The 25141-nt window shown below is 43.0% G+C and overlaps 1 protein-coding gene and 1 pseudogene across 1 annotated transcript; one reads left to right on the top strand and one right to left on the bottom strand.

The window, feature by feature from the left end:
• Window positions 1–5808: 5808 nt before the first annotated feature.
• PNMA2 (PNMA family member 2) lies at window positions 5809–6903 on the top strand. The gene is given in 1 exon segment (XM_026519093.2): window positions 5809–6903. A coding segment is annotated over 1 exon segment (1095 nt).
• Window positions 6904–9720: 2817 nt separating this feature from the next.
• LOC113270044 (60S ribosomal protein L21-like) lies at window positions 9721–23979 on the bottom strand (annotated as a pseudogene).
• Window positions 23980–25141: the final 1162 nt, after the last annotated feature.

Genomic DNA, 25141 nt, shown 5'->3' on the forward strand with positions numbered 1-25141 from the left:
CAAGTGCTAAAATATTTCACACTGTAATTTATCGGTTGAGAAATTAAGGATGTGGGGAAAAAACACACAAGTATGAAGGTCACCCTGATACAGAAAAAAACGTGTGAGAAGCCTACTGCACTTAAAATGCACACTGTTCGCAATGGCCAGAGATAACAAATATTTTCTAAAATCAAGGATTGCCAAATTGGTCTTCTTTGTTTCTCCATTAACACGGTATAGGGAGTCTGGTCCATCTTTGACAATCTATTCAAAATGTGAGGGATTTTCCCCTTTTCTTTTCTTTTCACCCTTTGAACATAATCCAATAAGTCTCCATTCCCAAAGCACCTCCCAAATAGTGGCGGGGGGAGCACTCTGGGAAGCCCTTGCTGAGATACTTAGCGGAACTTTGTTCTCCACATGGGCTATTTGGAGCGTCTCGGGTTCCTTGGGTTACTCCACAGTCTCCCTCGTTTCTTGTGGCAGCGAACAGTAGTCAGGGCGAGGAGATCCTCCCAGGCGGTCCGCGGAGGCGCTGACCATGGTCCTGGCCTCCGAGCTCCGGACGCGAGCGCCGAGGGCGCCCGAGAAGGTATCGTGGGAGAGCGCGCAGGGCGCGGCGGGGAGCGGCTGTCGAAGCCCCCGCCCCCCCGAACCCCGGGGAGCCTTCGGGCCTGCACGCGAACCCTCCACTGCACGCTCCGAGATGCATCAAAAAAGGGTGGGGCACCCAGCCACAACTGCAATCGGAAGCCTCCCGGAAGGATTTAAGAAGAATGGAATCGGTTCAACCCTCCCTCACACCACCATACGAACCCCAACCGGGGATCGGTTCATCCTTTACCCCCACCCCCCACCTCCCAGGCCCAGGGAGGCGCGGGCAGCCTTTGTGGGAGCAGAGCCGCCCACCGCCGAGCCCGAGCTTCCCCGCACCCTGTACGTAGAAGGGGCAAGTAGGGTGGGGTGCATGTACAGATTTGAGGATGCAATATTCAAGACAGGCAGGACGGTGGGCACGCTGGGATCCTCGGATTTCCACCGAGCTGGAAGGGGGGCGAGGGAGGGGCGACCCCACGTCTGGTCCTGCGTCTCGATCACCCCCCCCACCCCCATACCAACCTGGTCGTTGATGTTCTGCAGGGCTTCCTTGCCCGAGGCCCGCCGGATCTCCACCTTCCGGCTCGATTCAACAGATGGCTCCCCGCCGGCGCGCCGGCCCTGCCGGGAGTACGGCGGCTGCGGGTCCGGGCCCAAGTGGGCGACGTCCCGCTGCTGAGCCACCACCTGCCCCGAGCCCCGGCCCACAGACAACGAGTCGAAGTCGATGGTCTTGTTCTCGGAGGACCCTTCCACCGGGCAGAACATGCCACAGAATTTCTGCCGGGGCTTGGGGCTGCCTGAGCCCAGGTTTTTAAAAAAGGCAGGGACTTCTTCGTCCTCTGCCGCTTTCCCGGATTGCTTCCTCTCAGCCATGGCGCGGGAGCTCGGGGAGGGTCCTCTCTGTCCGTCCGTCTGCTGGTCCCTAAATCGGCCTCTCTGTGCACAAAACCTCCTGGCTGCTGCCGAGGCTGCCGCTCTCTGCCTACCGCAAGGTGTACAGAAAGGAAGGAGGGCTGGCGAGCGAGCGACCCACCCCTCCCGGTCCCTCCCTCTGACCCCGCTTTCTCCCCTCCCTGCCCACGCCCCCCGCCGCCGCGCCAGCTCCCGCGAGCGGCAAAGTTGGGTCTGGGAGGGCGGCCGCTGCGGCAGCGCGAACAGAGAGGCTGCCAGTTCCTGGCAGCGGCGGGAGGAGGGAGGCGCGGGCGGGGCGGGGGCGGGGCGCGGCGCAGGGTAGGCAAGCCTAGAGCACGGGAGGGAGGGGAGGGCCGGGCGCCGAGAGCCCCGCGCTCCGGAAGTGAAGCTGCCAGACCACCCGCTAATGGATGCGGAGCGCAGGGCCTGCTGACCGCTCTCCGCGCCAGTGTAAGTATGGGGCAGGGCACGCAGGGGCGAAGACCTGAGGGCGCAGCCCCTGGTCTCTGCTCCCCTCTCCCCCACCTGCCTGGCCCAGGAGCCTCTCCCCCACCGCATTGCAGAGGTGGGCCAGGGGCGAGGGCCCACCGGAGAGAGGACTCCCTCCCCCTTACCCAGGGTATGAACTGATGGATGGGGAAAGAGGGACGAACCGACTGACGCCTAGACACCCGGGGGGAGGGCAAGGAGCTGACTATGGAGAAGGGGCTGCGCAGACCATATGGAGAGGTGGGGGCCTTACGAGACCCGGGATACCAAACCTTGTTACCCAGGGACCTTGGTCGGCTACGCAGGGATTGAAACGAAAAGGTTCTCACTCACTGCACCCACAGTGGTGGGGGGCGCCTGGCATGGCGGGGAGAAATGCAGAGGGGCGTAGCAAAGGCGGAGGGGGGTGTGGATAAAGACATAGGTCTACGCGCCGTGGGAGTGTAGCAAAAAGTGCTGTCTGCAAATTCTGGCACCGAACGACAACTTGTAGTAAGAGTGGGTAGAGACCTGTTCTATTGCCCGAAGGCGTCATGTACCGTAACTGCGCCCTGCACCAGAAGGGCCCGGGAGAATGTCTTGATTTGGTATCTTCCGCCCCTCCTTCCTCGCAAAAAAAAAAGGGGGGGGCAAGACAAGGATTGAAGCCCACTCCCCAAGTCTCCAGCCGTTCTCGGCGCCCAGAGTGCCCCGCCTCGATTCCCCCGCCCGCGTTGCGCACTGCGCCAGAGACGCGGGGTTTCCCAGGTTGCCAGACGCCAAGTGCCTGGGATGTAAAGTGCGTGCTCACGAGTTCAGTGGTGGGGTAGGAGATGGGGTGCAGTCTGTGACTGTGCTTTGAATTCTGTGAGGCCACGCCGGGGAAAGGTGTGTGGGACTTAGTGTGTATGTGAGGCTAAATCAGCCATAACTACTGGGTTGGTGGGCGATAAGGGGCATTTTGATTGTGCCGGTAACGCGGTCTCTGAGAGTCCTTCATTGCTTATTCCTGTCCCCAGGTTTTTTCCATGTATCAGTCCCTGCCTGTGGTCGATTACAGCCCCGCCCCTCTTTCCATAGTGGCAAAATCCTGCAGGAATGATGCCCATCCTTTGGCGGCTGGAGAGGGAGATCTGGGCATGCTCAGTAACCAGGGTGGGTTTGGGCTAGGAGAAGCTGTATACCGCAAGACCGTCGCGCAGGGCAGCGTGACCAAGGATCCATTCCCATTGTCAGCCCTTGCCCCTGGAAGAATTAAGTTCGGATATCCGCCCCCCCCCCCCCCCCCGCCAATCGTGAGGGACAGTTTGGGGAATGGAGTTAAATTTACAACCAGTCACAGTTTGTAGGACAACCAGTCACAGTTTGAAGACGAGCCCACTGTGACAGGTTTGAAGGAGGACCCGGCTGAGAAGAGGAGGCTGTGAGAGGGGAGGAATATTTGTGTGGAGGGGCCGGGAGAACCGGAGGCAGGCATTTGGACTTCGCACCAGATGTGCTTGGCGTTTGAATAAAGTGCTTCCACACGAATTACACCGTTTCCTACCCAGAACTAGCCCGTGAGATGAGTGCTTTTATCATCACCCATTTCCAGAGCAGGAAACAGATTTAGAGAGATTGAAGCGCTTTGGCCAAGGTCACTATCTAGCTAAATGATCCAACAATTACAGCTGAAAATCTTATTCCTTTTCCAACTTATCCCATCTTTACGTGAGAAAATACAAGATTTTTACTTTTTTTTTTTTCATGTCCAAACATTTCCATTGCAGGTAGATCTCGCCTTTGGAAGAAGCAGCCAGCCAAAGGTAGCCTAACCTCAGCATGGCCGTTATTTTGTAGACCCTGGAGATGTTTCTTTCAGGGCATTCAATGCCTTTTTACATCTCCTGTTTCCTCTAAATATAACAAGGGCCGGAAGGTTACCCCTATATCATATAAGGGAAAGTGCGGCATGGAGAGGCCCCTGGGTTCAGATCCCTGGGGCTGCTGGCTGAAGGTCGGATCCAGCATTTTGCCCTCCTGGCCCCCTGGCACACCCCAGGCCTTCAGCACCTTCCAGAAGGACTCAGGAGCAGCTGCCGCTATAGCTGCAGACTGACATCTGTGGCATATGGACCCCATTTGGACTGATGGTGATTTTTCAGGCCTATGGAAGAATATTTGTAGCCCCTTAACACACATCTCATGGCAGTAACTGGAGACGGTAGGAACTCTTCCCTTTCTCCATCCCCTGGTCTCCACCACTCTCCACAGATGTGCTTCCTGTTTTTCTTTTTCCTCCGATGACCCATTCAAGCTTAAATGTTATGAAGCATTTTTAACATTCATAGCAAAAGAAACACCTAGTTGTGCATTTGCAAAGCCTGCCCACACATAACAGAAGAGAATTCATAATTCCAAGTTTAACTTATTTGGATTTTTTTTTTATTATTGTTAAACCTAGGGGCACCTGGGTGGCTCAGTTGCTTAAGTGTCTGTCTTTGGCTCAGGTCGTGATCCCAGGGTCATGGGACTGAGCTCCTTATTGGGCTCCTTGCTCAGTGGGAAGTCTGCTTCTCCCTCTCCCTTTGGCCCTCTTCCCTGCTTGTGCTCTCTCTCTCATGCGCTCTTTCTCTCAAATAAATAAATTAAATCTTTTAAAAAAATTGTTAAACCTATACTAAATTGTTATGCCTATAGTATAGTCTGGTATATAAGTTAAACTAGTATATCTACATTAAATTGGTTTTAAATGTTTGAGTGATTTCTAAATGGATTTTTTAGTCAAAGAAATGCAACAATTCAATACCGTTCAGTAGATATAATTAAATTGTAAAGGATTGTCATATTTTTTTAATAAGTGCATTAACAGTCATCACTGGATATCATCAAGCCATAAATATATATTATTATTATTTATGTGTAACAGGGCAGCTTGGCTTGGCTGGAGCTAAGAAAGACCCAGACACACCATTGTGTGGAGTTGGGTGACATCTTCCTTTTCTAGAAGCTGACTAAATAAGCTCGTGACTCTCACGGAACAACTGGAACACATGCACAGGTATCTAGGTACAACTGATTCCGTTCTTCACGTGGGGAAAATCTCCAGTCCTTTCCACAGCTGGGGCTCAGACATTATTGGCATGCCTGATGAGCAAATGGTGGGGAAGCCAGATTGCAGGAGTGTCCCCAAGAGAAAAAAGTCACTCTAAGCAAAGAAGAGGTCTGACAGAGTGGGGCAGATGCAAATCCAATGTGGGACAGAACCCCTGGTTTACCCCCACTTCCTCCTGAACCGAAGCGCGATGCTCCCCGGGAAGGAGAGGGCTGTGTGTGTGGTAAAACTGACCATTGTTTCGCTAGGAGTCCAAGCCACCCTGCTGGGACACTTCTCTCCGGGAGCTTTGGGTGCCGGAGTGGAGGCCTTTCCCTGTGACTAGCAGAGGAGAGGTGAGGTGAGGCGGCAAAGACAGGGAGAGCAGCAGAAGCAGCTCTTGCAGGTGCCTCGGGCAGTCGGAGAAGGGTCAACACCACCATGTGGCTGCTAGCACTGGGGAGAGAGCAGCAGCAGCCCCCGGACCGCAGAGCCAGTCACAGGCAGTGGCGTGGTCATCACCGACATACCAACCAGCCACCTTGGGTCAGGGCTAGAGACCTAACTGGAAGTGCTGAGTTCTTGCCCCTGGGCAAGGAAGGGTTATTGGTCCAGAAGACTTTGGGACTGCTGTGGGAGTGGCCTGGGACCCCTTTACGGGTGGAGTAGAAGTTCAGGAGCTCGCCCAGGATATTCTGAGTCCTAAGGCAGCGTCTATCTGCACCACGGACTAACTGGTAGCCATAGAGTTAGAGTGAGCGACTACTCGGACGATGGCGCTGGCATTGTTGGAGAGCTGGTGCAGAATCATGAGTGTGGATGAACAGAAATCCCTGATGGTTATGGGGATACCAGTGGACCGTGATGAGGCTGAGATTCGGGAGGTTCTCCAGGAGACTTTGAAGGCTCTTGGCAGGTATAGACTGCTTGGCAAAATATTCAGGAAGCAGGAGAATGCCAATGCGGTCTTATTAGAGCTTCTGGAGGATATTGATGTCTCGCTGATCCCCAGTGAGGTTCGGGGAAAAGGGGGGATCTGGAAAGTGATCTTTAAGACCCCTAATCAGGACACCGAGTTTCTTGAACGACTGAACCTCTTTCTGGAAAAAGAGGGGCAGATGGTCTCTGGGATGTTCCGAGCCCTCGGTCATGAGGGAGTGTCTCCGGCCACCGCGCCCTGGGTATCCCCGGAGTTATTGGCTCACTGGTTGGGACAGGCAATAGCACATGCCCCGCAGCCTCTGCTGCCGATGAGATACCGGAAGCTGAGTGTGTTCTCAGGGAGTGCCATGCCCGCCCCTGAGGAGGAGCCCTTTGAAATCTGGTTGGAACAAGCCACTGAGATCGTCAAAGAGTGGCCGGTCACAGAGGCTAAAAAGAAAAGGTGGTTGATGGAAAGCCTGCGGGGCCCCGCCCTAGACCTCCTGCATATAGTGCAGGCGGACAACGCAGCTATCAGCGTGGAAGAGTGCTTGGAGGCATTTAAGCAAGTGTTTGGAAGCCTGGAGAGCCACAGGGCCTCCCAGGTGAAGTGCCTGAAGACCTATCAGGAGGAGGGGGAGAAGGTCTCAGCCTATGTGCTACGGTTGGAAACACTGCTCCGGTGAGCAGTGGAGAAACACGCCATCCCCAGGAATATCGCAGATCAGGTCCGCCTGGTGCAGGTGATGGCGGGGGCCGGCCTTAGCGAGGTCCTTTGGTGCAGGCTGAGGGAACTGAAGGATCAGGGCCCGCCTCCCAGCTTTCTTGAGTTAATGAAGATAATCAGGGAGGAAGAGGAGGAAGAGGCCTCTTTTGAAAATGAGAATACTGAAGAGCCAGATGAAGGGGACGGCTATGGCCACTGGGATCGTGAGGCAGATGACTAAAAACCAGCTGAGCCCAGGAGCCCCAGCCAGTGCACCTAGGGACATTCGCTTTATCCGGCTGAGACCGCGTGGCTATTTTTGTCCTTAAATGTAGGCAAATGAAATCGAGGCTTGCCAGGGAGCCAGGTCTTGCTGCTGCTTTCTCAGAAAAAAATATCCCAGAGTTTCTTGGACCCTACATCGATGATGAATTAATGCCAGATTTAATTCCAAATATGAGGTGGGAAGCCTGAAGGAAGCTGAGGCACTTCAGGTCTCCCAAGTAGACCAGAGTTTACCCATACCATAAAAGAGAGAAATGATGTGAGGGGAAAAAAAGTATCTTTTGTAATCTATTTAAAAATCTAAGCTCTTGGGCTTGTCAGGTGATTTCCTTTCTCAAATCAGCACCTTCTCTCTGAGTACCTAGCAGTGTGAGGCGCTGGTCAAGGAGGTAAGGATCCTAAACCTAGGCGCATGGGCGGTGCTCTCGGAGCTTACCGCCTCCTTGAGGGTGTGGCCTCAGCAATGAAGACGCTAAATAACCTATAAGTCACCACACCAGTAGAAGCGCCATTGCCAGATGAATGCCACCACCTCTGCCATGATGTGTCTTTTTCTTGACTTGGGATGCACTCCTCCACTTCTCTGCTAGGTGTCAGGTGGACGGTTCCAGGCACTGTGTTAGGCCCTCAAGACACAGATGACTCAGCCCAATCCCTGCCTTCAAGAGATCTACAGTGTGCCAGACACCTTTGAGAAAGTGGACGTTACAGGAAGGCATGCTAGAGAGGGAGGATTGGAGTTAGAGCAGACCGTTCTGGTCAGAGAAGTTTTTAGTGGCGACAAAGGGGACAGAGGAGAGGAAAGGAGCTTGTATTTATTGAGGGTCTATTGTGTCCCAGGTGTTTTACACATACCTCGTTTAATGTACCCAGCAACCCCAGTAGGGCATCATTTTGCCCTTTTTAAAGAGAAGACGAAGCTCTGATGAATTAAGTGGTCTCCTCAATATGGAAACTCTAACAAGTGGCAGAGCTGAGATAGAAGTCCGAGCTCTCTGACTCTTGCTAATCCTCCCACCACTATGATGGTGATTTTCAAGTTGTGCTCCACAGTTCTGCAGAGATTTCTCAGCAGTTCCATCTTTAAACTCTTCACATCTCTACTGAGAAATAGGTAGATTCAAGTGTGTTGATATTCAACTGCTCACACGTTGGCATTCACCCGCAGGCTCACTTACGTTTCCAGATTGACTCGTTTGGTGCAGACCTTGGAAGTAAGGTTCCCTTGTGATATCTGAGTGCATATCTGGACTTCTCTTAATTGTTCAAAGATTAAAGAAGTTATGGCACCTCACAGGTGTTTAAATCATGTCCATGCATGCCCTGTGATGTCATGTGTGCTCATGGAGCACAAATGAGCACCATTCAGTTAAATGCTAGTTAATATATAGCATCATGGTAGCTTTTTGTATACAACAAACTTCTCTAAACATCAGTTTCGTCTTTGGGAAAATGGGAACATAAGAGAATCAGGTTGTTGTTAGGCTCCAGTGACGTAATGCCTTTGAATCACTTAGCATGATGTCTGGAACATAGAAAGGCTTCAATACATCAAGATTCATGATTTTCATGATACTTATTGTATGTTCAACGCATGCTCTCTTTATTGTTCTAACAGTGGTGCAGTAACAAGTAAATATATAATCTGTGAGTCAAGTTGTAACAACATTGCATTAGAAACCATTTTAGCTCCTCTGGTACGTTTGAGTGCTTGCTGTCTGTTATCTCTGTGATAAGTGTGCCAGCAGCTGTTGACTGTTGTCAGTGATCTGACTTGGAAACAACAAATTATCCTTAGTGATTGTGGATAATTTTAATGGAAGAATATCCTGAGATTGTAAGAAAAGCATTTTTAAAAAGGTACCATTTGTGATCATTTCTAAGTTATAATTTTTCAGTACTGTCCAACGAAAATGATACAGTTGTCATCCAGTACACCCTGATTTCTTGGTTTTTTTGTATTCATGAAAATGGCCTCATTGTTCTCAGTGATTGACAGTATACAAAGTAAAATGTTATAAACATGAAGTTATAAAATAAATACATGCTAATAAAATTCTGAGGGTTTTTTTGTTTGTTTGTTTCATGTATTGTGATTCTGTATTAGCTATTGCTTGAAGGAGTTTCATTTAAAAAAAAAATTGATAGCTAAGGTTAGAAAATCAAACCAAAGTCAAAAGGTCTTGAACTCTTCTAGATAGGAAAACATGAGAGCAAAATGCTGGAATAAGACTACTTGAGCTTTGTCTCCAGGGATGAAAGAGAGCTCAGTCCACCCATCATCGATTTCCCTTTTAAAATACATAGAAACAACAGATGGAGGCCTGTTCCCTCAGAGACCTCCAACTCATTTTCTTGGGCAAGTTAATGTACAGATAAATTCACCACATCTATTCTGCCAAGAGTGAAATGACCTAGACGTAAAACATTGCATCTTTCAGATGAAGTAATTTTTTTTTTCCTTGCCAATGTGTAGGAGGAAAATTCCTCTTGCCATTGGCCTTCTTGAAATTGTTCCTCTTCCGCTGTTCTACAGTGCAATGGGGAGGATTCCTCCCTGGGCTATACACAGGCTATTCTTCCATCCTAGTACAAGATGAGTGTCCTGAGGGATGCCCAACACCCTCTCCCAATCACTTGAGCAAAAACCTCTTAAAAAATTGGCCTCACCTTATACTTCCAATGTCTCCAGTCCTGACCCTTGGACGCTGAGGCATCCAAGATTACACAGCCCACTGCTGAAGACAACTTTTCACCATGGCCATCAGCTTTTTCAGGCCTTAGGGTCATCTGACATCTTCACTGCACCAGCCAGTACTGCCAAGCTTCGCATCCTATTGTCATCCGTTTCCACCCCAAATGCAAGACTCTGATCATCAGTTCTCATCTTTACGCCGCGTTGCGTTTCCTCCCAGTGCTGATCTTCAAGGTCGTTCAACATGCCTTCCTGATTCTCATGATGTCCTAGACGAACTAGCCTATATCATCAGAGTCCCTGCAAAATACCCTGTCACCATATTCCTTAATTGAACCAGGTCCTCCTTGTAGCCTGCTGCCCTCAAGTCTCTTGATTGGAGACTGCTCGGTCTCCCCGTCTCAGGAAAGATTGGAGAGTGCTTGTGGCACTTCTCTTAGTTCACCATGGTCACCTCCCCACTTGCAAACACATTTCCTGGCATAAATTGACCCTCTCTGCCCCACAGCTCACTGTGGGTCAGTCTTGACAAGCCTGGACAGAGCATTGGCAAAGCAACCTAATGTGCGAAGGGCCTATTTAGGATGGCACCTGGCCAGATGTCATCTCTAGCAACAAAAAGTAGGAAGAAAAAGATAATGAAAATAATCCATATCTAAGGGAGTCCTACAAGTCAAGACTGGGAAAGCAAAGATGGCTGGAAGCTAGAGTTTTGAGGAGTGGAGCCTGAAATGAAACAGAGAAGTGAAGTAAGAGGATCTTAGACAGGATTGTCAAATACATTCTGAGTTCATTTTTTGTTGACCACCAGCATAATCTTTGGATGGTGTAAAGACTCATGATCAGAGCAGACATCGCTCCCATCTCCTCTCTTTCAGGGTGGGCAAGGAACTCCTTGAGTTTGCTCAGGGAAGACTTCTCTACTCATTGAGAAAGTCTCTTGGGGTGCAAGATGGTGTCCAGAGATGGGCTTCTCAGAAGCTAGCCTCCCCACCATAGCAGGCTCTGGATTTGTCCCGGGTCCTGACCTGCATTACACGACCTTCTGCCGTGCCCGAATGGTCCTTGACATCCCAGATGAACATTTTCTTAAAAACTAACTCCAGAAATGGATGCCAAAATCAAATTCGATCATAAGAAAAAAAGGTTTAGGATTTCAATCTGTCTTTCAGGATGCCAGCTGGAGCTGCCCATTAATTCTGTGGGGTGCTTAAAGCAGCAGCTGAGACTTTTTCCCAATCTGCCCCACCCCCACCGACCCTGAAAGGGAAAGGTTACCAAAGGGAGGCTTTACCCAGACTATGTGGTGGTGCTGAGGCTAGGAGGTCCCCAGAGAAGGCAGGGAAGGCTCACCTCCATCCCACCCTGTCCCAGACCTGCCCCTGCTCTGCACAGCCTAAAGGCAGTCCCGCTGAAGCCCTTCCCTATTTTCTTGGTACAACAGCTTTCCCAATTAACTCAGCTACTAACACAGTTTTCTTGAAATAACAAGCAATTGTCACAAAAGTAAACTTCTTTGTTTTCCAGCTTTATTTAAGGTATAATTGACAAGTACAAATTGTGTATATTTAAGAAGTGCAATGTGATATTTTGATGTACTTATAAATTATGAAATGATCCCCACAATCAAACTAATTAACACATTCATCACCTCACATGGTTACCATGTGCACATGTGCACACATGCGTGTGGTAAGAACACCGAAAATCTATTCTCTTAGCAAATTTCAGGTACACAGCATAGTATTATTAACTATAGTCATTGTGCTGTACATTAGATCTCCAGAACTTATGCATCCTATATAAATGAAAGTTTATACCATTTGACCAGCCTGTTCCCTTTTCTCTCAACTCCTAGCCCCTAATAACAGCCATTCTACTCTCTGCCTGTATGAGTTCTACTTTTTTAGATTCCACATGTAAGTGAGATAATGCAGTATTTATCTTTCTGTGTCTGGCTTATTTCATTTGGCATAATGTCCTCCAGGCTCACCCATAGCAGGATTTCCTTCTACAAAAGTAAACTATATTGTAAGTGAACATAAGAAAGACAGTGGAATCCAGGTTGCGGAATAAGGGATGTTGAGTTCTGCTAACTAGTGATCAATTGCATTCCCTGGTAAAATCCCAAACAAGGGATGGCAAGCCTCTGATGACATTTGTTGAGCTTGGGAACCCTGCTTTTCCAAATAGTAGCTAGTGGACATTTTTTTTAATAAGACTTTTTTTTTTAAGATTTTATTTATTTATTTATTTGACAGTGAGAGAGGTAACACAAACAGGGGGGATGCGAGAGGGAGAAACAGGCTTCCCGCCAAGCAGGGAGCCCAATGCGGGGCTCGATCCCAGAACGCTGGGATCATGACCTGAGCTGAAGGCAGACGCTTAACCACTGAGCCACCCAGGTGCCCCTGGACATTTTAAAGGTTCTAAATAGAAAGCTTTTACATGAGCCTAAGACAACTGTAAAAGTCTGGGGCTAGATGTGCTGCCATCTTGGGGAAAATATCTACCAATCCAGAATTCCCAATTACTGCTTCAAATTGTATGATTTATGGGTCTAAAACTAAGGTCATAATCCTTTAGACTCCCAAGTCCTGTCACTGGCCTGCGTTTATGACTGACAAGTGGCAATGGGGGGGTGAGGACCCAGTCATTAGGGGTCCCACAGGCCATAGTCAGGTCCTTGAATGGGCTTTTATAGATCACCAAATGGGCAACTTGGCAGAGCCATGGAATCCCCACTTCCACACAGGGACCACTAAGTTTTATCAGTAGCTGAACTGCTTGGGAGCTATTCTTCTTTGACTAGGGCCCACCCAAAAGTTCTTTGATGCTTCAGAACACACAATGGCATGGATCTGAGATGTTTTCCACTGGTATCTAGAATATTTTTGGCTCAGCTTAAGAATCCATCAAAGTTGTAGTGCAACTTCGAGCACATGGGCTGAGCACATCTATCTCCTCTGTTACTAGGAAGGCTGTGGTGTATGCCAGGAGAGGGCAGGTTAACCTGAACTGGGCTTCTGCTTATGAAGCAGACAAAACTCTCATAGGCAAAAGGATTGGAACTGATATATATTGGGGAATAAGAAGAGAGGGAGAAGGGGTCATGCATGTCTCCTGCCCACCCACCCGCACTCCTGACACTTCCAACCTACATCAGAAACAAAGGAGAGAGCAACAGAAATTAAACCCTAAGGAGTAGAACAAAACATAAGCAAGAGAAAACAGACAACCCAAATAGAATAAGTATGAAGAAAATCATACATAAGCACATGATAATTACACTGCTGTAACCAAAAATAAACTGCTATAAACCAAGAAAATCTTGAGAGCAGCCAGAGGAAAATGAGATATTAAATACGAAAGAATAGTTATAGGAATTCTACTGACTTCTCGAGAAAACATGGCGACCAGAAGACAAGGCAATAACATCTTTAAACCACTGGATAAATAGAGGGTTTTTTGTTGCTTTTCAGCCAAAGTTTACTAAAAATTTGCCTTTAAAATCATCTGCACCTGAAATATATAGAGACAGTTGGAAGTGTGGGGAATTGGGACAGCTGGGGAGAAACTTCTAACTACTGATTAGATTTCTTTAATGGTTTTTGGAATATTAAGTTTTTCTATTTTCTTCTGAATTCAACTTTCATAGTTCAAATATTCTACTTTTTTTCCATTTCATCTAAGTTTTTCAAATGTATGTAGTCAGTGTTCTCTTCAGATGTTTTAAATAATTAACAGTTCTGTGGTTATGGCTCCCTTTTCATTCCTAATATTATTTGTTGGTGTTTTTTTCCGTTTCTTTCTGTGTTAATATTCTCAGAAAGTTATCTATTTCATTAATGTTGAAATTTCAAAGGATCACCTTTTGGGTTGGTTTTATATTTTTTATCATTTTATTAATTTCTGTTATTTTTATTACTTCTCTATCATTACTTTATTAATTTCTGTCCTCGTTTTTATTATTTCCTTCCTCTTACCATGATTAGAATTAATATGCCCTTTCATTTTTAGCTCCTTGAGGATTCTTCCTTGTTTTCTGTGTTTCATGATTTTTCAAGAAATGTACTTAAGTGTAGGAACTTATGTCTGAGTACAACTTTAATTACATCCGATTACTTTGCTATGTAATATTTTAAATAGTTTCATTATGACTTTTTTCATTAAGGCATGAATTAGTTTTAGAGGAAAGCAAAGTAATTAACAATATTATTGAAATTGTGATTGATAAAAAATATGTATTTTGGTCGTCCAGCCACAGTTTCTTGCTTAAAGCTCCCCAAACCCTTGGAATTTCCTAAGTGATAAGAACAATGGGAGCATCTTTTGTTCTATTTGGTCTCATTGACTTCTGTTCCTTAAGTGACTTCAGAGCCATAAAGCTGAAATGGGGGTCTTACTATTCAGAAGCGCTTTTCAACCACAATTGAGTTTATGTTAATGATGTGACTTTTGAAAATCCCCTGAAGATGGGTGGAGCTGGCTGCCAGGGGAACCAACCATGAATAAGAGAGTTGGAACCTTCAGTCCCGCACCCTGATTTCCAGGCAGGGGAGAGGGGCAGGAGGTTGAATCAATCACCAATGGCCAAAGACTTAATCAATTGTGGTTAAGTGATAAAGCCTCCACAAAAAAACAAATGGAGGGGGTTCATAGACTTTCCAGGTTGGTGAACCGGAATGCTTCTTCGTGCCAAAAACATCAGATACAGAGTGAATTCCTCAGACACAAATATCCAATCACAGTGTGAAGCAGAATCACAAAAGGACTCTTTAAGGAGAGTGAAATGTGACCCTGGCCACATGATTACATAGCCCCTTGTGTTAGGAGACTTGAAAGGAAAAACCTGCCTCTGGCTTGATATAATTTTCTAGGGTGTTTAGGCCAGGTATCTTCCTGAGTATTTTGTGTTACACATTAAGCCAACCCGAATTCCTAAAGTTGACTGTACAGAAATCCTATTTCTTTCCCTGTATTGGCCAAGCCCAGACAAGATTATCATAAGTTCCCCCAAACAACCACCATCATCATAAAAAATTAATTATGGTAAAAAAAATTAATTATGGTAAAGCCTGTGAAAAGACATCTTGTTATTTTTAAATATTAATATCATCATATATGTAAGTACTTTATAAAACTACTCTTACATATATTTTGGTTCTCCCCAATAACCTGTGACATAGATGTTTTCTGAGAGATTTAAAATAATTTCCTAGGTCATAGAACTATGAAGTAACAGAAGCAGATGAGAAACTAGATATTCTAATTTCACATCCCACAGTATGTCCAGTAAGTATTTGGTGATCTCAAGATCTATACAACCTATAAAATATTAATTGCTTAAGCCTTTCACAGGCATCTCAAACCTAAATTTTGCTATCAAAATTTATCAGTGAAAATTTATCAAAATTATCAGTGAAGCCAACAAAACCTGGAGATTGATTTAGGGAAAGGTTTTAATTATTATTATTATTATTATTTTTAAGTAGACTCCATGCCCAACCTGGGACTCAAACTCAACCCTGAGATTAAGAGTCACATGCTCTACGGACTGAGCCAGCCAGGCACCCCTATGGAAAGGCTTTATTACAAATTCAAGTCATTCCATTTTTCTATTTTTTATCGAGTCAATTCTGGCAATTTCAAGAAATACAATTGTGTATTTCATTTAAGTGATCAAATTTATTGTCAAAAAATTTTATTGTGATAATAAATGTATTGCTCATAATACACCCTTTGTATCTTTTCCAAGACTGTAGGAACCCTAGTATCCCCCCCCGCCCCGTTTTCATTCCTGATATTAGTATTTTGCATCCATTCTTTTTCCCTTGATCACTCTAACTAGAGGTTTGTCAGTGTTACTGACCATTTTAACAACACAACTTTTGGTTTTATTGATTTCTCTATTTGCTCATTTTCTATTTCATAGATTTCTGCTTTTACCCTAATTATTTTCTATCTCTTTACTTTGTGCTTAATTTCTTTTTCTAGCTTCTTACAGTGGAATATAAGCATTTGAAAGCTATAAGTTTCCCTTTATAAACTGTTTTACCTGCATTTTGCAAATTTTTATATGTTTTTATTAGTAGTCATTTCAAAATATTTCCTCGTTTCTCTTGTGATTTCTTCTTTGATTCATGAATTACTTAATAATGTTTGTCCAATTTCCAATATTTGGGGTTTTTCAATCATCTTTCCATTACTGATTTCTCATCTAATTCTCTAGTGGTAATGGAATACACTCTGTCTGATTTAAAGGTATTAAGACTATATTAGATCTTATGATCTAACATATGGTCTATTGTAGTGAGTGTTCAATGTGCCCATGGAAAAAAATGTGGACTCTAGTATTGAAGGTTATATGTTTTGCTAACCTTCAAAATAGAACTACCAGTTATTTTACCAACAAAAATGGGTTTATTCAGGAATAGCTGAGAACTACCATCCAGAACAAACAAGCTACTGCTAAACCATAGGCAAGTCCCAGAGAACAAAGGAGAGAAATGCTTTTTTATAGAGAAAAAAGGGAGTTGGGAGGGACTGTTATAAACTAAAAGTCCATTGGAGTAAACTGGGAGTTCAAAGTATCGTTGCTTTTCATTGGCTGAGCTATGACTGTCTCTCATTGGCTAGGCTGTTACCAGGATAGGAAGAAATTTTCCTTCCTCCTGCTGGAATAATTGTACTATTGACTTGCAAGGTCTGACTCTTCCTCTTGGATTTTCAATTGAGAAGTGCTGGACGTGGCAGCTCCCTGTGTTAGCTTCCTGATGCCATTCTAAGTGAGTTTCCTTTGTATTAATTTTCACAGTTTTAATTAAGTCAGGTTGGTTGAAAAGGTTGACAATTTTTCTATTTTCTTACTCATCTGGCTACATGTTTTATGAATTACTGAGAGAGGAGTATTACAATATCCAATTATAATTGTAGATTTTTCTATTTCCGTCATTTAGTTCTTCCAGTTTTTGTGTCTTTTTTTATCTCTTTTGCATATGGATATCCAATTGTTCCAGCACCATTTGTTGAAAAGACTATCATTTCTTTACTAAGTTGCCTTTAAATCATTGTCAAGTCAGTTGGCCATATATGGAGGTGCCTGTTTCTGTACTTTATTGTATCCTATTGATCTGTTTGTCTATCTTGACACCAATACCTTGCTTACAGTGTAAGCAATATAATGTCTTGATATCAAGGAGTATAAGTTCTCCAATTTCGTTCTCCTTTTTCAGTGTTGTTTTAGCTATTCAAGATCCTTTGCATTTCCATCTGAATGTTAGAACCAGCTTTTCAATCTCTAGCCAAAAAGCCTTCTGGAATTTTGTTTGGATTGCCTTTAATTTACAAATCAATTTGGGGATAATTGACATGATGACAATAGTTAACCTTCTGATCTATGAATTTCATATATCTCTTCATTTACTAGGTCATATTTATTTTTTTACAGCAATGTTTTATAGTTCTTAGTATTGATGTCTTATGCATATTTTGTCAAATATAATCCTAAGTATTTCATTTTTAATGATATTGTAAGTCATACTGTCTTTTAATTTGTTTGTTGCTAGTATAAATTAATTTTTACATGTCAGTCTGTGTCCTGCAACCTTGCTAAACTGACTTATCAGTTGTAGTAGCTCTTTTAAAAAATATTTTATTTATTTATTTGAGAGAGAGAGAGAGAGAGCACAAGCAGAGGGGGAGGGATGAAGGGAGAGGGACTAGCAGACTCCCTGCTGAGTAGGGAGCCCAACATGGGGCTTCATCCCAGGACTGGGAGACCATGACCCAAGCTGAAGGCAGATGCTTAACCAACTGAGCCACCCAGGCACACTGTAGTCACTTTCTCAAAGATTTCATGGGACTTTTTACAGAAGAGATCATGTCATCTTAGATTAAAGACTGACTTCTTTCATTCCAATCTGGATATCATTTATTTCTTTTTCTTGCCTTATGGCACTGGCTGGAACCTACAGTACCATATTGAATAAAAGTGGTGAGAACAAACATTCTTGTCTTGTTCTTATCTTAAGGGGAAAGCATTCAATTTTTTACCATTAAGTTTGATGGTAGCTAGGTTTTTCATTGATACTTGTAGTAGGTAGAATTTCTAAAATGGCTCCCCAAAGATGTTCCTCCTAATCCTTTGAAAAACTGATTATACAACTGCCAGGCCATGTATAAAAGTAGAACTCTGACACAAAACTTCTGCAGCAACCAGCCCAAAATAGTCAGCAAATGGTCAATAACCGCCAGCTTCCCTAATCATTTCCCACTTCCAACTTAAAAACTATAAGAGAAAGCCAAATATGCTCCCCTAAGAAACCACATAGGATGTCCTGCCTCTATTTAGCCCACTTCCAGGTTTCCTATACCAAAAGTCTCCAATCAGGGTGTACTTTAAGCCTTCTCTTTTTCCACTATAAAGCCTTCCACTTCCCCAGCCTGACTTTGAGTGTCTACTAAATGCAAATGATGGTGTCTCACTCTCCTGCAAGTGCTAAATAAGTAGCTTGTGTTTGTTCTTAGTTGGGTAGTCTTCGTTTACTCCCATGCCCTGGAACCTGTGGATATAATGAGATCTCAGTCCTGCAATTATGTTATGCTATACGGCACGATTGACCTTAAGATAGAGATTATCTCTGGGCCTTATCTAATCATGTGAACCCTTGAAATTAGAGACCTTTATGGACCAAAGACCTTAACAGACACTTCACCAAAGAAAATATACAGATGACAAGCATATAAAAAGATGTTCCACATAATATCATCAGGGAAATGAAAATTAAAGTGACAAGATACCATTACACACCCATTAGAATGGCCCAAATCCAGAGCATTAACAATACCAAATGCTCAAGAGCATGTGAAGCAACAGAAACTCTCATCTATTGATGAGAAGAATGCAAAATGGGTACAGTCACTTTGGAAGACAGTTTATCAGTTTCTTACGAAGCTAAACACACTTTTTTTTTAAAGATTTTATTTATTTATTTGACAGAGAGAGAGACAGCCAGCGAGAGAGGGAACACAAGCAGGGGGAGTGGGAGAGAGAGAAGCAGGCTTCCAACCAAGCAGGGAGCCCCATGCAGGGCTCAATCCCAGCACCCTGGGATCATGACCCAAGCCGAAGGCAGACACTTAACGACTGAGCCACCCAGGTGCCCCTAAACATTCTTTTAATATATGATCCAGCAATCGTACTCTTTGGAGGAGCTGACAACTTATGTCCACACAAAAACCTGTCCATAGTTGTTTATAGCAGCTTTATTTATAATTGTCCAAACTTGGAAACTACCAAGATATCTTTCCATAGGTGAATGGGTAAATAAACTGTGGTACATCCAGACAATGGAATGTTATTCAGTGCCAAAAAGATATAAGCTCTCCATGAGATGCCTGGGTGGCTCATTTGGTTAGGTGTCTGCCTTCACCTCAGGTCATGATTCCAGGGTCCTGGGATCGAGTCCTGCATTGAGTTCCCTGTTCAGCGGGAAGCTGGCTTCTCCCTCTGCCTGCTATTCCCCTCCTTGTGCTATCTCTCTTTCTCTCTGACAAATAAATAAATAAAACCTTTAAAAATAAAAAAAGAAATAAGCTCTCCAAACCTTGAAAAGGACATGGAGGAAGATTGAATGCATATTACTAAGTGAAAGAAGCCAATTTAAAAAAGCAACTTACTGTATGATTCCAACAACATGACATTCTTAGATACAAAACTATGGAAACAACTTTTTTTTAAAAAAACGGTGTTTGCCCGGGGTTAGGGTGAAGGGGAGGGATAAATAGGCAGAACACAGAGGACTTTTTGGGGAAAATATTCCGTATGATATTATAACGATGGATACAGATCATTATACATTTGTTCAAAGCCATGAGATGTATAGCACCATGAGTGAATGTAAGGTATACAGTGGACTAATGATGTGTCAATATTGATCCATCAATTGTAACAAATGTAAGGAATACTGGTAATGGTAGAGGCTCTTGATAGGGGATGCTCTGATAAGAGGTGTTGATAATGGGAGAGGTTTTGCATGTGTGTAGCAGAGGGTATATGGGAAATCCCTGTACCCTCCCCTTAATTTTGCTGTGAATCTAAAACTACTCTAAAAAAATCTTTTTAAAAGGTTAGGGACTTTTCTATGGTTGATAGAAAGGGAAGTCACACAGATTCAAAGTATGAGTGAAAACTTGATATATGATTGCTGCTTTGATGATGGAAGGTGTACCCTTGAGAAGAAATGTGGACCTCAAGGAGGTGATGTCAGGACCTGGCTACCAGTCAGCTAGAAAACATAGATCTTATACCTACAACCTAAAACCTAAACCTGAGGTCTGCCAACAACCTGAATAAGCTTGAAAGTAGATTCTTCCTCAGAGCTTCCAGAAGAGAACCCAGCCCAACCAATACCGTGAATGTGAGATTCTGAGCAGAGAATCTATGCCAGCCCACTCTGATTTCTGGTCTACAGAGTGTTGGGTAATAAGTGGGTGGCATTTTAAGTCTCTGAGTTTGTGGTAATTTACTACACATCAACAGAAAACTAATTCCAGACACTCTCACTTTGAGGATGTTTTTAACACTAATGAATGTTGGATTTTGTCATTTGTATGTATTGAGATAATCATATGGTTTTCTTTTTTAGTCTGTTTATGTGGGGAGTTGCCTTCAGTGATTTGCAAATTTAAAACCAACCTTGCGTTCCTGGGATAAATCTCACTTGGTCATGAGACACTAGACTTCATAAAAATCTTATAAATTGTTGAATTGGATCAGCTAACATTTTAAGAATTTCCTCACCTATATGTATGAGGGATATTGGTCCTTAGTTTGACCTTTTGTAATTTCCTTGTCTGATTCAAAAGTGACCACAATGCTGACCTTATAGCAGGAATTGGCAAATATGCCCTCCTTTTGAGTTTCCTAGAAGAAGTTGGTTAGAATTGACATTATTTCTTCCTTGAATGTTTGGTAGAATGCACCAATTAAACCTGGGACTGGAGCTTTCTTTATGGAAACATGAAAGAAATGTTTTAACTACAAATTCAATTCCTTTAATATTTGTAGGCCTACATAGATTATCTATACTTTCTTGTGGAAGTTTTGCATTTTGTCTCTTTTGAGAATTTTTTCCATATAAGTTGTCTAATTTATTGTCATAAATTTTTCACAATACTCATTTTTGTCCTTTTAGTATCTGTGAAATCACCTCTTCTTCTCTGTCATTGGTTAATTGTGTCTTCTCTCTTCCTGACCAGTCTGCTTAAACCTATGGAATACAGTCTAATAATTGTTTTAATGATCTCTTCTACTAACTCTATCTTCTGAGTCATTTCTGGGTCAGTTTCAATTAATTTTCTTCTCATTGTGAGTCATTTACTTCTGGTTGTGTGCATGCCTGGTGATTTTTGCCAGACATTGTGAGTTTTGCCTGCTGAATAATTTTCTAATCTTATAAATATTCTTGAGCTTTGTTCTGGAATATGGGCAAGTTACTTGGTAACTACTTTATCGTTTTGATTTTTGCTTTTAAGCAGTTAAGCAACACCAGAAGAATATAATTTAATCTAAGTCTAATTTTACCCAATACTTTTAGAAGTACTCTACCTAATACCCCATGAATTAAGAGACTTTCTGCTCTGGCTTGTGGGAACAGGCACTATTCCTGGACCTGGTATGAGTACCAGCAGGACTATCTCACTAATCCTTTGAAGTGATTCTTTTCTCAGCATTAGATAGTTTCCTCACACACATGATCTAATCAGTACTTAGCTGGATCCTTAGGGGCACCTTCTGCAGATCTCTGGAATTCTCACTATGTGAAAGCTCTCTTATCTCCAATACTCTGGCTTATGAATTCTATGAATTCTCTTTGTGCTCCCACCTCCATGAATTTAACTCAGGGAATCCACCAAGCTCTATCTGGGTTCCTTCTCCCTGCACTACAGTTGAAATTCTCTTCAGGCAGCAAGCTGGGGCAATTATGGAGGTCACCTCATTTGTTTCCTGATTCTCAGGGATCACTGGCCTTTGATGCCTGGTAGTCAATATCCTATAAACTGGTATTTCATATTTTTTTTCTGGTTGTTTCAGACCAAAAAAAAAAAAAGTATAAATCCAATTCCTCTTAATCCATCTTGGTTGAAAACAAGTCTTCTGGGTTCAATTTTCTTTTAAACAAAACTAGAACAAATGTCTTCTAGTTTTAATATTTTTAGCACTCTTTATTTTTTGTGTACAGTTGAGTTTCCATCTAGTATCATTTTCTTTCAGCCTGAGGACACAACAGTTTCTTTAGTGCTAGCTTATTGGCAGTGAATTATCTTAGCTTGTTTATATGAAAATGTCTTTATTTTATCTATACTTTTTAAGAATATTTTTACTAGATATAGAATTCAAGGTTGGTAATTTTTTTTATTGTAGCACACTAAAAGCCATTCCTTTATCTTCTGGCTTGCACTGCTCTTGACAAAAATACTGTGGTAGATCTCATTTTGTTCTCCTGTATATGATGCATCTTTTTTCTCTAGTTTCTTTAAGATTTTCTCTTTCCCACTGGTTTTCATCAATTAGATTATAATGTGCTTTGATGTGGTATTTATTCTGCTTGGCATTTGTTGAGCTTCTTGAATATTGAGGTTTATATTTTTCATCACATTTGGAAAAATTTTAACTATTTTTTCAAACTATTTTCTGATTCCACTCTCTTTTTGGAACTCCAGTTGCAAATTTCTTAGACTGCTTGGTATTGTCCTTACAGTCATTGAGACTCTGTTCCTTTTGTCAGCCTTTTATCCCTCTCTGTGCTTCAACTTTGAGAGCTGCTATTACTATGTCTACAAGTTTATTAATTTTTTTTCTTCTGTGGTCCCCAATCTATAGTTAAGCCCATTTGGTGAATTTTTCATGTTAGGTAATTTTTTTTCAGCTCTGGATGTTCCATTTGGTTCCTTTTATGACCTCTATTTATCCATTATCTTCAGTTTTTCCTTTAAATTCTTTTTTTTAAATAATGTGGTTTTACTTATTTATTTTTTAAGGTAATCTCTACATACAATGTAGGGCTTGAACTCATGACCCTGAAATCAAGAGTCACATGGTCTACCAACTGAGCCAGCCTCCTTTAAATTCTGCAGTATGTTTATTATGGATTTTTCGAAGTCCTTTTCTATTAATTCCATGATTTCTGTCATATACAGTTCTGTTTATATTTTTTTCCTGGTTATGGGTCCCATTTTCCTGCTTCCTTGAATGTCTAATATTTTTTAATGGATGCTGAATGAGATGGCTTTGTGATGTGTCAAGTTGGCTAGGCTGAACTATGCTCCCCAAAATTGTTTTTCTGGTGAAAATTGTACCCAATTAGGATAGGGTACAAGGCATACTGTCTCATGGAAGTTAGAGTGTACAAGGAAAGCAGCAGTGGTTTTGTAGGACATGCACACCTTTTCCAAATTATTCAGTCAAACACAAATCTAGGTGCTGTTTTGAAGCAATTTTACAGATGTAATTCAAGTCCATATTCAATTGTCTTTCATCTAATAAAAAGGATATTATTACAAGTGGGCCTAACTTTATCATTTGGAAGACTTTAAAAGAGGGCTCACACCTCCCAGAACTCAGAGACTCCAACAGCTAGGTCTGAAATTACTCTTCTTTGTTCTTTCTCCCTTCCCTTCCAGTCTGCTGTGATCTCTCCTTCCTGACTGTCTGTGCTATGGACTTCAGGCTTGCTTTGCCAGTTTCCATAATTATATAAGCCCTCCTCTAATAAATCCATACACATACACACTTTTTTTTTTTTTTTTACAATTTTGAGGTGTTTTTGTTTGTTTGTTTGTTTGTTTTTATACTTACCATGCTACGAAATCCTAGGGAATGGGTTCCAGCATCTCAGGCTCCTTTCTCAGGTTCTCACAAGTGTGCTTTGGGTGGAGCTGGCTGGTGCTTCAGTTGAACCTAAATATCTTTCTCTTTGGCTTCCTTCTTTTTCTGATCATTTTCCTTCACACACTTCAGGAAGCTATCTTGGCTCTTTGAGTACTTAATATACTCAATATGCACATTAATTCTCTTGGCAAGAATCTTGCCCTCATTTGTTTACAACAATGCCAACAACATGCTGGGTAACATTGTAGATTCATCCAGTTTTGCCCTGGTAACCCTTGTGGGGGTATTCCTTTTTGAACAGTGCCCATTCCCTTAATATCTACAATATCACCTTTCTTGTAGATTCATGTGTATGTGGCCAAAGGAACAACTCCATGTTTTCTAAAAGGCCTAGAGAACTAATAGTGGGTGCCACTCTTCTTTCCCTTTGTTTTGGTCATTTTGGAAAATTACTGGAAGATGGTAGTTCCAGCTGAAAAGCACACATATGTATTTCTTAGACACTGACCCTTGAACAATGCAGGGGTTAGGGATGCCAACTCCCTGTGCAGTCAAAAGTCTATATAAAACTTTTGAATCCCCCAGAACTTAACTACTAATAGCCAATTGTTGACTGGAAGCCTTACCAATAACATAAACAGTTGATTAACACATACTTTGTATATGTGTTATACATTTATTTTTATGATAAACTAAAGAAAGCATTATTAAGAACATCATAAGGGAGAGAAAATACATTTATAATAGTATACTGTATTTATTTTTTTAAAAATCTGTGTATAAGTGGACCAATGCAGTTCAAATCCATATTGTTCAAGGGTCAACTAGATAGATAGATAGATAGATAGATAGATAGATAGATAGATAGATGATAGTCTCCTACTCATTCTGCTTCTCTGGTTGAACTCTGACTTCTTATCCCTGACAATACACTAGTCATTGTGAATGTTAGATTGTTGAGTGTCTGGATTTTGTTATCTTCTCTTAAACAGTGTTGAAGTTAGTGCTGGCAGGTAAATTCTTTCTGAAAGAGCTTCAACCTTTTGAAGCTTGCATTTAAACTTTATTAAAAGGAGTCAACCAGGGCTCACTTAGCCGTGATCCTGCTGGAGGCTACTGAGTGATCCAGGTGCTCAAAGAGGCTTCACGCTTGCGGTTAGTCATAACTCAACTCCAAGCCCTGTGTGAGCTCTGGCAATGCTCAGTTTTAGGAATTACAGTTTTATTTGCCTGGTGATGTGGAGTGTTTTTTATAGAGTCGTAATTAAGTATTTAGCCAAAGATTCAAGAGGACACTATGCTTCTATCTGGAGCTGTTTCTCTACACAGCTCCCTTCTCTCCAATACTCTTCCTTGACAAATTCCAATACCGTGGCTTCCCTTCAACTCAATGAGACCACTGTCTCTGCTTGAGTACCTCTTTCTTGCACCAACATCAAGAAAATGTCACTGGTAAGAAAGCCAGGGCAATCTTAGGGCTCATCTCATTTGTCTCCTATCTATCAGGAATCACAATTCTGCACTGTCTACAACTAATGTCTGAAAACACAATTTTTTTCATATATTTTAGCCAGTTTATTGATGTTTACAGTAGGAAGGCAAGTC

This window comes from Ursus arctos, unplaced genomic scaffold (genome assembly GCF_023065955.2).
Source record: "Ursus arctos isolate Adak ecotype North America unplaced genomic scaffold, UrsArc2.0 scaffold_11, whole genome shotgun sequence".
Lineage (NCBI taxonomy): Eukaryota > Metazoa > Chordata > Mammalia > Carnivora > Ursidae > Ursus > Ursus arctos.